The sequence below is a fragment of the Aspergillus tanneri genome (assembly GCF_003426965.1).
Source record: "Aspergillus tanneri strain NIH1004 chromosome Unknown AapTan_9_pilon_pilon_pilon, whole genome shotgun sequence".
Classification (NCBI taxonomy): Eukaryota; Fungi; Ascomycota; class Eurotiomycetes; order Eurotiales; family Aspergillaceae; genus Aspergillus; species Aspergillus tanneri.
Genome location: NW_022984636.1, coordinates 118,611 through 130,919, shown reverse-complemented (window position 1 = coordinate 130,919; position 12,309 = coordinate 118,611). Strand labels below are relative to the sequence as shown.

The window sequence follows — 12,309 nt, the reverse complement described above, 5'->3', positions numbered from 1 at the left end:
AGTTCACACTTTGTCTCAGGCTACTTCGCCTTCTCTACAAATTGGCATATGATTGGTCCGCTTATTACAGTCACATGACCCCTCGTAGCATGAGAACGCACGCTTCTTCCCTCATCCCTTTTACTTTCTTCCTCCCAGCGATTCCTCTTTGTGTACAGTATATATCTAGTCACTAGATAGCAAGGCATTTTTCCCCTTTACTCACTTCGATCCAGTGGTACTTATGCTCGCTGACCACCAGATTATTCATTAAAATTAGTGCTAGCCTCGTTAGAGATTGTGATTCGGAAACCCACGGCATACTCAGGTCGATTCCTGGTAACAATCACTCTTTATCAATTTAGTACGACGTGGTTCACTAGTGGTTGCGTGACTGGCGCACAATATCATATTCTGATAATAAAATAAAGTCTCCTATTTTTGGTAACATCATTGTGATGGTTGCGAATATCATGTGGTGTTTTCGCTGAGATCTGTCAGATATATGGCCGTACGTGGCCAGGATCGTGTGACTAAAGAGGGTTAAGCAACACAATCATCATAGGAATCAACGTAATCATGAAGAGGTCAATAAGCTCTAAAATTAATAGTCTAAAACGTTATATAAATCGTATTGTACATTGGCATTAAGCAGTGGGAAATTGAAGGGTATCCGAAAAATACTCTACCTGGGTGGTTTTCTTTCCAATTCAGGGAATCCACTAGTGGCAATGACCCACACCACCCGTATGTATCACAGCGGCATTGCTTGAATTCTGGACAGCTGGAGGGCAGAATAGTTAACTTGCTTGCTTGTAAGCAGCGAAGGACTCAATGAAAATGGGGATAGCGACATACTACACAGGTTCTAAGCCAAAGGTAATATGCCAGATTTTCTCCAGGAAAAAAAATCCAATTCCAAAGTTGTCGGTGATTTCCGTCGTGGTTACCCAGTTACGGATTCGCAGATAATCACTCCGCGGCAGACCACAAATTGTGCACAGCAGAGATTCCCCAAGCGCATCGGAGCCTCAGCCTCGGTGGCGTTAAATATAGCAGTGTAAATGCTGGGAAACAAATCTACGAGGAACCAATATTTCATGTCGTGCTCTGCGGGTTCCATTGGATGCCATGAGTCTGGGCAGAGTGGTGCGGATGTACAGCGCAGATTCACAAAACCGCGGGCTTCAACAGCCTCGAAGCGCAGGTTACGTAGTGTTTGATTTACTGGAGCTGGTCTGAATTGATTGTATTCAGAAGGATGTTCTGCCCAACCCCTCTATGAGGAGTATTGGGTATATATATTCACATGATGTCCCAATATGGACTAGCTTTATTCTGACAACTTGTTGGATATACGGCTAGTCCCGAAGAGGAAATAGAGTACGATTGGTAAAAGGTCTTATTTGAATGAATTGAGCTGGTTGGGCTCTGTTACGGAAACACTATAATCCGCCCGACTTGGCGGTGCGGAGTATCTGACGATCGATTCAACCCCTGAATTCTTTAGATAGTTGAGCACCTAGACAGGAATGCAAGAGACTCAGTTGGTTGAAATACTGTGATTCCTGGTGTTTCCACTGAATGACATCTACTTCCTAATTAGGCTAGTTGGCCTGTAGTTGATAGAATAGCTCCCTACGCCCCATTTCCCCTGAGTTCACAACAGGCTCTTCTTGATTATTCTTCTTGGTTATGTGATGGTTTGGTTGTCTCTGCGCTAGTAGAGATAAAACCACCCGACCATATAAAAAGGTACAAGACGACTGATCGAAGATCAGTCGCATCTAGCGCCCTATATAGTATGTTACAGGTTCAGCCTGTGACAGGTTATTCTTGATTGATTATTTTGTTGTCTGGGGTGGAGCTGACTCAGGTCTAGATGGGTGACTAAGTGAGGCCCCGTCGACCGAAGAAGAGCATTTCGGGCCGGCCTTTGCTCTGAAAAGTAACCTTTACAACATCCTTTCGAGTACTAGGAGACACCATACAGGAGATACCGCATACCTTAAAGCGAGGTGTCGTATTAGGCTATATTGTATTCGTCCATTTTAGCAGCTGCGTAATTAAAGACTGATGGCGCCAGATCGGAAGAGTGACGACAATCTTTTGGCGAAGCCAAACCGAGCTAAGGCTGACGAGCGTGCTATCTATGATATGGCTGAACTCGCTCGTCAAGTAGGATTCCATTCGCCCGTGATCAGGAGTTTAGTGGAAGGGTCGCCTAACCGCCAGATTGCTAGGGCTGCTCTGCTGCAGGCCCACAAACCAAACCGCTTTCGATATGATGAAGTGATTGACATACTTACAGGAATCAGGTCACCTTGCAGGAATCATGGGGAAAGGAAGGTGGTGTGGGGCGATGCGGAGAAGTAAATAAGTACAAACAATGCAAACAAACAGTGACCATAACTTACGGAATACGGTAGGTCCCTAATTAACATTTTTATTTGCTTACCTGTCCATTTCTCTTCCTTTCCTTTTCTCTTCCTTTCCTTCGTTCTCTAACGATCCCTTTTTGTATATAGCCTATCATATAGGTTCTACGATTTCAGCCCTTGTCATTTAATAGTAATATAAGACCTATGGCCACCAAAAACTAGAAGTTGCCATTTGCCAATATCTCCTGGTCTTCTTAGTTGTCTCCCTAGTTAGACCACCATTAATCGACCCCAATAACAGTAGGATACGTGATAGTGCCTGTCTCCGCTTTCTTTCCCCTCTTATTTCGATAGTTATTCGATGCCCCGCTTCGCTAGAAATCTACATTCTTCATCCAGACGTGCTCCTTAATAAATCTGCCGTCGGAGATTCAACTTACGGTGTTTGAAAAACTTAGTGACCTTGATGATACCATACATCTCGCACAGACATGCAAGCAGTGTACAATTTGCTAGATGCGCACAGGCTGCAAATTTTTAGGACTGTTATTGTATGCAACCCCGTCCCTCTATCTATTTACTCAAGCATCTAAACTCGACCACAGGTATCTTCTGAGCACCATAAATTTGATATAGAACTCTGCTATTTACTTCAGAATAAATGGTGCCTTGATAATAGCAAAAAGTTGATAAGGTCAGAGCGCACAGGAAGATCTTATTTGATTGAGGACGCACCAACTGAATTTATATGGCAGATCGCCTCCTTCTGGCAAGGTTTTCGGGTGCTTGAGAATATCTACCTACACCCAAAAATTCAAGCATTATATCAACATGCATCCATGGCCCTGCGTGGGGTTGATTATACTGAGGAGGAAATTACTCAATTTCGGGGAGGAGGCCCATTGCCGATGCTTGAGAAATTGTCGGAGTATGTGTTTTCTAAATCCTCGCAAAGACAACGTTTCTACAAAGCATTGATGTGCCATTGGGTGTCAGTCGAACACTTAAACCTTGCTCGCCGATTCCCATATACAACCCCCAAATCAATGCTGGACCGGTTTGATATGATTGAGCGTTTATGGCGTGACAACCCTCAATTGGATGTTCTCGACTCAATTGACCTTATCGAAGTCACCGACTTTGTTTGGGGTTTTTTGGTTCGAAAGCTATTCTACGACCCTCAAAAGCACCTGCCCTGGGTGCCAAATGAGATGGAAGATGTTTATAGGGAACCTGAGTGGGAATATTTTATTATGAATCTCCTTTCATACATCCGACCCCCGAATGTTGTAGAGCTTCTTCTATTACATCATTGGGGATCAGAGGTATGGCCGAGAAACCGAAGTCACTATCTTCTCGAGCTTGGGTTCCTTAATGTACCCCAAGTTTTTAGCCATCCTGCTGAACACCCCGATAATTCCTACCCATTGGAATATCTGGAGGACAATATGATAAATAAATTACAAAAGTTATATCAGCGTCTCGGGGTGTCAAAAGAGCATCTAGAACTTGCATGGGAGCAATATCGCGACCCAGAGTCCTGGGCTCAATGTACCAAGGGAAGAGTTTTCTCCTTCACCGAGGGCATGGAGATTGCCACAGAGATTCTGAACTTCTGAAGTGCTATTCAGAGAAAGTGGTACGAGGGCAGCAAAGAGAGAAGGGTGCCATTAGCAGTTTGTAAATAAGTATATAAAAGGCAATGCTGTATGTTTTTTTATATACTTTATATGCTGAAGATACATGAGGGTTTTCTTCAACGACCTGTTGCACACTCATACAGGTCGGAACTGCATAAGTGGTTCTCGGCGCTCGCCCTAGTCCATTCGTCCATACTTCGAGTGTTTGACCTCGTCCACCAATCTGTCGACAATTATGGTAATATTGATTATTCAGCACCTTTCTCAGTCAAATGTTGTTGATGATCCAACATCATCGGATCGCGTATATTTCCTACATTAGTTAGTTTGCATTCTTCATTTGTTTACCTCGCCTTTATAAATGCGAGATGTTTTGGTAGTTTAGTTGAATCAGAGACCTAATTCAATGAAGGATCGATACTTGCGAATACGTGTAATTTTATGATTGACAAAATCTTTAACTTCATACTACTAATCAATGAAATGACCTTGTTCTTCCTCTGAGCTTTCGTGTTTACATATGGTAGTATGTCCCGCCACGGTTGATCCTCCGGTCTGTCTACTTGCTTGTTTTCCTGTTGCTTCTCGAGTGTCTTTCTACTTGTTTAGTTTGTCTGTTTACTGCGCTATACTGTCTCTCACTTTGTCGTTTTGTCTACACTTTATTGTCTGTCTACGAGCGACCTTGGGACCTCTAGCTAGTCGTTTATCCATCTCCTTTGTTTTTAGACCTTGAAAAGCCGTGGCTAGCTATCTTGGTCATCTCCATCTCATCGCTTCTCCAGGGACTCTGTTAAAGCATTTCACATCCACTTTTCTTACTTCTCGCGTTGGGCGGTCACCTACCGGATTGGGTAACCACCATTACGGCCTTGTGTAACATTCAAATACCACCCTGGAAGCTCCTCACTCCGCTCCTTCCCTTTCGGCAAACGGCTTCCCGGTCCTGAGCCGGAGTGAGGTTCAACGATTTATTGCCTGAGGCTTCCTTAGGCTGAGGATTCACCTCCATGAGCTCGCGCCAGGACCTTCAGAGAGCCGAACTTGGGTATCAGATAGTTGCGTTCTACAACGTGCGATGTACGGGGTCCTACGCCAACGAGCTAGACACCGAGACCGTTTATCGAGCTCAGTATATTCGGGAACATTCAGCACCCCCCCGCTTCCAAACGAACTCGGGATTACCCATTAGATTGGAATATCAATCGATCCACTGTTAATCGAGCGGTTCGGTTGTTTCTGCGCTTAACAAACCACCTTGTTGAAGATCAGGAGTTCAGGAGCTAGTTAAGTGGCTAGTCACCCATTGAGCAGAATCCCTTACGTCTTTTACGTCGTTTTGGTGCGTCAAGATCATCTCGAGCTTCTTCAAGGGCTTCTTCGAGAGCCTCTTCGATCGAACCGGAGAACTCGTCGAATCAACCGCAGACACCTTATCGGCCCAGCCATGCCAGTGAACCATTAACAGTACGACGATCTGCTAGATCCAGAGAAATACCTTCCTCTGCTCGCCTGTCTTCAAGGCATTTATTGATGAAATACCCTTAAGTGTTGAGCACCGCAAGGATACAGAGGGTGGTAGAGATACTTTGTTGGAGGACTTATATCAACCAGCTTAGTTCTTTAAATAGTTCTTATACAGGCGTAGCCTGCGACGGGTATAGCCAAATCTAAGACCAATTACGCATAGACGAGCTGGTGAAAATTTGTGCCAGCTCCAGGGTTCGAACCCGCGCCATACAGTACCACACCTATAGTCCTTGCTAAGTATGGCCACCCCCGCTCCCCCCCCCTCCTGGGAAAAAAAAGCCTCTTGCCCATCCAGCTAGTATTGAAGACGACATGCATCTCCAACCCTTAGTGCCAACTCAACTTGGGTCCCCCATTCCCGTCCGGGGCCATCCGCTATCAAACTAGGATCCATCATTTCTGGACTCTTGCCATTTCTGCCAACCAATAGCGAAATTGCCGCATTTCTTTCATCTCGGGTCTATCTCTGCGGAGTAGGCCAAAAAATAGGTCAGATATACCGCTTAGCCACTATACCTCAAAAAGTAGCGCTGTTCCAGTTTGCATATAATAATGGTTTGTCTGTTTTATCTGACAGTTAGTAGTGGATATGCAATTGCTGGATGCAATTGGCACAGGCAAAAGGTTGTCAGTCTTCAGATGGGATTTTCAGATGATGATGGACAAGAAGACTTTGTCTCCTCGCTTTCGAGTGTCAGGAAACGTAATCCTACTGAACTATAAGACGTGCTATGTAAAAAATCCCTGCGTAGGGAAGAAAGGAAGAAAGCTAAAGCAAAGCGTTCCGGTCTACAGAGCTAGCAAGTCATCGTGCGTCAGGGACCAGCCATCGCCCACTCTGACTGGTTCTTCACTTTTCCTTCCAAAGCCAACAATCTCTACGACCAAGTACAGCATACTGACCGTGCAACAATTGCAGAGGCTAAAATTTATGTTACCTTATCGAAATCTAGTGGCGCTCCTGTCTTCACCTTACGCGACCCATACCAAAGTAGGATCTCCAAACCGGAGTAAGCCGTGAACTAGCAGTACCTTGGCCCACAGGTAGAACATTCCTTGGTGGAATATGCCCTGTAGATGTCTCAGGATGGATATCATTGCCAATCATATATTCACGTTCCCTAACGTGGAAGGTCGTCTGTCGGCCGTATTGGCCAATGATAGTATGGCCAGTTGGGGCATAATTCGGTAGAGTATCTTAATATACTTAACCTACCATCGTGAAGATACTATTATACTTACAGAGATAATAGAAGATTGCCCCAACCCTAGTAAAGATAGTATTGTAGAAATAGGTAGCAGCCATCCCCCATTGTCAATACATTTCCTTATTCTAGTGCGATGTTTAAAGTAATCAATAGTTCGGTTCAACTATGGTATCCAGAAAGAAGTTTGCCATGTTCTACATATCGGGGGTTACACTATGAGTTTCCGTTTCATGAGCTTCGGAATAGCCAGTGCAGGCCGCCTCTTGAACACTGGCACCTCTTACTTCTTTTATGGCATGGAAACTTTCTAAGATAAGACTGGCCTTGTCGTTCATTCGATCATCACTCCTCTTGAGATTCGAGGTTGCAGCCCATTGTATCACCAAGGGAGATGTTAGGACCGCAAAATTTGTCCCTGAAGTTGCGTCAGCACCTGACCAAAATGGTCAATCAATATGTGGACTAACATAGCTAGATCGCTTTCTCTGCCTCTGCCATTCCAAAGCATTACGAAGGAGCCGATTCTCCCTTATCAAAGTTCTCTGCTCCTTCATATACGTCTTATTTAGATTCTCGAGCCTTTCAATCTCATTTGCCAGAGACTCGATGTGGAAGTCAGGCTCCATTGTGTGAGAGCTGTAGTATAAATTCAAAACCGCACATGTTTCAGCTGGATTTCGTTCGAAATGTACTTCCAGCCTTTCCTGAAACTTTTCAAGAAGTGGTCGATCGAAAAGGATTGATAAATGAAGGGAACTTGAGTCAGGACAGTGGGCCATAGTGGAACGTTAATGGGATACAAGTGAATGTTAGGACCAAACAAAAATTGAAAAGATCACAGCGAATAAAGGCTGGTTATGCGTTTAAGTAATAGGGCAAGCGACACTTTAAAAGACGAATTATTTTCACTTGACAGTATAGGTCTGCCCGCCAATCTGACACATGTATTATGTCCTGGTTCTTATGTCACACAGTACTATCTAATTAAATGTGTTGGTTAGGTGAAGGATAGAGACAAACACATGACCAATATATTTGTTTGAAACTGTACATGAACCAACGTCATTCCTTCTTGTTATCCAGAAAACCTGCCAGTTTGCTCCGTCATCGTGATATTGTGTTTACACATAAATATCAAGGTACGTGGCAGCTTATTTTTAGTGATATATTTCAGTCCTATGGTACTAACAGTATAATCTTATATGTTATTTCCCCCCCGCTATGATGAGAACACGCTACTTTGCTTACTTTTTCCTGTTAGCTCGTCTTCTGCCTCTAATGTTCGGAGGTCTAACACATGCTGCCCTCAACGAAAATCCATCGTTGATGAGTAAATATTCTCCTGTCACCTTCAAGGTTGGAAGCAGCTTGAATACCACAAGTCTCTCATTCCATCCAGATTTGACCCTTGTACAAAGGCGATCAATTACGACCATTACCATCTCCTCCACATCTACAGACACAACTGACTGCGGTTGCACTGAAAGCACGACCTGGCTAAGCACAGCTACCGTGTCACCTTCCACACTCCCAAGCACTACGACTGCCGAATCTACTGGTTCTGAGAACCCAACCATCACAACGTCTACGACTCCAGTAGCTCCGGCTACGTCCACTGTCTGGAGGAATTCGACGGAAACTTCCACACGGCTCTCCACCTCAGTGGTTGGTTCTACTATCACATCGACAGAGTGGGAGACTAGAACAGTTAACACGACAACCACGGAGACTGCGACCTACTTGAGTACTGTCTCTCTTACGAAGGCCATGACGCTTACAGCGCCTGTTACAGAGACACTTTCGAAAACGGCTACCAACACAGTAACTGACTCTATCACCACAACTATTCCAGCTGACGGTACGACAATCTCTATCCCAGTAACCAAAACAATATCAAGACAGGAGACAGTTACCATCACTACTACTATCCCACTGACAATAACAGTCACTGTTCCAATAATGAGAACAATATCAGGACAGGGGACGGCCGTTTTACAGATGAGCCCTTGCCTAAAAATACCCCTACTGCACCAGATACGACATCGGGTAACACAGATGCAGGCCTTGTTTGGGAGACTACACTAGAAGTTACATCGACTGTGTTGCCCTCGTTGGGCTTGCCGGCCACAGCCACCACCGGTATTGATCCCTCTGGATTTGAGAATAACTATGTTAGACAGGGCTAATGAGCCATGTATAGAGAAACCATCGCAGAATTATCAATTTGCCCTACCCGTATTACGAATCCTACCTATACCCCACCAACGCCTCTGCCTACAGACTACACCTGGGGGTGCCCTCCAGGTTATCTCTGCCATCCACAGAAGTCAGCGCTCGATGGGGACTGCAACTTCGAAGCGGGGCCTCCCGCCGATATATATGTATGCCGCCCCGAAGAATGCATCCCCGGCCGCCGCTTCTATACGCAATATTGGGGCCCCCAGTGACATCAGATAGATCGGACATTTGACGTCTCGCCGGATATTTTAATCTTAATCCCTTTGCATTCGGCTTAACGTATGGGATTTTCCGCTTTCCTTTCGGCCACCAGATCACCCGGGAAAGGCCAGTACGGTGCCGGGTCAGTGTTTTGACGAGTGTAATGATGCCATGTTAGAAGCTGAGTCAGAGGGGAAAACACCCAGCTGTGCAACGGGATCACCGTTCCAGCGACTTTTGCAACTGTAAGGTCTGCCAAGCAGTGGCTAATAATACCCAACACGCCGTCACACCTCCCAGAATTCCAGCAGTTCTTACTCTACTGCGACACACTCCCGGACAGTCTCTCCCTCGCCACTCCATCGACAGCAGTAGGAGCAACCACCACAGAGCCAGTGGTTAGCGTTACAGTACATCACTCTCAATGGCTGACATTAATATTAATAAGTCAAAAAGCCCAATATCTTCAACAGCCGGAACCCCGTTTCACGGAGCCACCACAACTCTACAAGACAATCAGACTCTATCGCACACAACATCACGATTAACGATTCCATCCTCCGGAAACACCTCTATTGAAAGGACTAGCGTATCTCGGGCACCCACCGTACCTACCACGACCCCAAATCTAAACTACGGGGGTACTACAACAACTCTCCTGCCAACTGAATTGTTGCTAGGTTTCTTACTAAGCGCCCTCCTAGCACTCAGCCTTTGAGAAAAACAAATAATACTAAAGATTTAGTTTTAATTTGTGACTTTGTCAGTGCTCATTCCACTGGCATGTCTTTGCTATAGTAGATGAGTGGAAACATAATAATAATATAACAATAACACATTTCTATTTGCTTGTAAGGGAACATAGGAATATCAAAACACTTTGGCGGCTTGGGAGTAAAGTAGTTGGACACCGAGCGGCGCGCCGCTCACCGCTCTTCCTAAAATATTCAAACATCTCAGTATTTGAAGCCTTTTTTATCTTGATTATCATTAATATTTCATTAATATTACCAAAATGAGTGCCATTCCAATGGATGAGAGAATGAAAATGGCTGTTGATGCATGGAATAATAACCAATTTTCATCCAAAACTGCCTGTTCCAAGGCATTTGATGTCTCTTCACGAACTCTTCTTTATCGACTTAAAGGACGAAGCAACCGCAATAATATTATTGCTAATAGCCGGAAATTGTCCAATATTGAAGAGGATACATTAAAAAGATGGATTATTGATATGGCTAACCGTGGTCTGCCTCAACGGATCTCCGAAATTCAATATCTTGCTGGTCTTTTAATATCTGCACGTCAAAAGACTTCGTCGTTATCCCCGGCCTCTATCTCTGATCTAGTCAGTAGTAAATGGGTTACTCGATTTATTTCCCGCAATGATGATATTAAGTCAAGATATAATCGTCGATATGACTACCAGCGGGCGAAGTGTGAAGATCCACAGGTTATTCAAGGCTGGTTTCAATTGGTTCAAAATACCATACAAAAATATGGCACTTTAGAACAAGATATCTACAACATGGACGAAACTGGCTTCCAAATGGGTGTAACATCAACAGCTAAAGTTGTCTGCGGCGCAGAAACACGCAGATCTGATGCTAAATCAATCCAACCAGGCAATAGAGAATGGGTTACATCAATTGTAGCTGTTGGAGCAAGTGGTTGGGTTTTACCCCCAGATTATCTTTGCTGGAAAAAAACATAAATCTCAGTGGTATTCTGTTCTACCTAAAGATTATCGACTAAGTCTTAGTGAGAATGGCTAGACTAATAATAATCTAGGACTTGAATGGCTACAAGAAGTTTTGACAAGCATACAAAACCCCGCACTTGTGATGATCCTGTACACCTTGGTAAAATGGATAGATTCTATCTAAGGTGGCGATCTAACGAAACATCAAACGTAGAGAAGGAAGGAAGGAAGAAAGAATTCTATCGTACAGGAAATGTGGGAAATCTCTGCATTGTGGGATCAACAGTGAATAAAGCAGACTTGGTGCTTCAGGCAGTGTTCGACCTAGGTCCTGACAGCACTGTTGGTCAATATCGATTACTTATTTTGGATCGCCACGGGAGCCATGCAACTGCTGAATTTGATCGATACTACATGGAAAATTTAATTATGTATTCCACTTTTTATATGCCTCCTCATTCATCTCACCTTCTTCAACCACTCGATGTTAGCTGCTTTGCACCTTTAAAAGCGCTTTTATGGTCAAAAAGTGCAAGAAATGATGAACAGTGGTATAAAACAATTGATAAGGTAGATTTTTTATCTATCTATTCATCAGTTCACTCAAAAGCAATGTCATCGGCAAATATATTAAGTGGATTTAAGGCTACTGGCCTTATTCCTCTTGATTCTTCAACAGTGATATCAAAATTAAAAATCAAGTTGAAAACACCAACTCCACCTCCTTCTTCAGTCAGTAACCAGTCATTTTACTTGAGAAAAACACCTTATAATCTCTACCAATTAAATCGACAAAAGAGCAACTTCTTGAGATTCAAAACCAAGGCTTTTTTCCATCGATTGCTGATACTTTGCTTGAGAAAGCTATGAAAGGCAATGAGATTGCTATGCAGCAAATGTCTTTGTTAAAGGATGAACTTCATCGACGTCAGGCAGGTGATGAGTACCAAGACCAAAAAAAAAGGAAGAGCCTAGACAGTTTATTCAAGATGGAGGCAGTCTAACTGCTGATACAGCACATCAAATAATCAGCGAGAAGTGTCACAGGCTGAACCTGTAACATACTATATAGGGCGCTAGATGCGACTGATCGAAGATCAGTCGTCTTGTACCTTTTATATGGTCAAGTGGTTTTATCTCTACTAGCGCAGAGACAACCAAACCATCACAAGAAGGAGGCAAAGATTCAGGCCGAGGCCCAGGCACCTAGGCAGCGAAGGCCTCTCACATGCAGTAATTGCAGTATTCAGGGCCATAATCGATTAAAATGTCCTACCAGATAGTTCTACTGCGTATTTTTTATAATATATTTCATTTGTATGGAGATAAATGGTATGAATATTATCTAAAGTAAGATGGAGGTGAGGGAGAGCCGGAGCGGTGAGCGGCGCGCCGCCCGGTGTCTTGCGCCGCTCGGTGTCCAACTACCT

General features: G+C 44.1%; 3 protein-coding genes across 3 annotated transcripts; 2 read left to right on the top strand and 1 right to left on the bottom strand.

The window, feature by feature from the left end:
- Positions 1–3,199: 3,199 nt before the first annotated feature.
- Positions 3,200–3,979, top strand: ATNIH1004_011647 (uncharacterized protein; the record flags this gene model as incomplete). Its single annotated transcript, XM_033576209.1, has 1 exon — positions 3,200–3,979. One exon carries the CDS (start codon positions 3,200–3,202, stop codon positions 3,977–3,979), a length of 780 nt encoding a protein of 259 aa, XP_033420873.1.
- A 2,953-nt stretch (positions 3,980–6,932) lies between these two features.
- ATNIH1004_011646 (uncharacterized protein) lies at positions 6,933–7,364 on the bottom strand (the record flags this gene model as incomplete). The annotated part of the gene is made up of 2 exons (XM_033576208.1): positions 6,933–7,153; positions 7,250–7,364. 2 exons carry the CDS (start codon positions 7,362–7,364, stop codon positions 6,933–6,935), a joined length of 336 nt encoding a protein of 111 aa, XP_033420872.1.
- A 595-nt stretch (positions 7,365–7,959) lies between these two features.
- ATNIH1004_011645 (uncharacterized protein) lies at positions 7,960–8,924 on the top strand (the record flags this gene model as incomplete). The annotated part of the gene is made up of 2 exons (XM_033576207.1): positions 7,960–8,596; positions 8,719–8,924. The coding sequence occupies 2 exons, from the start codon at positions 7,960–7,962 to the stop codon at positions 8,922–8,924; spliced, it is 843 nt and encodes a 280-aa protein (XP_033420871.1).
- Between the last annotated feature and the right edge of the window lie 3,385 nt (positions 8,925–12,309).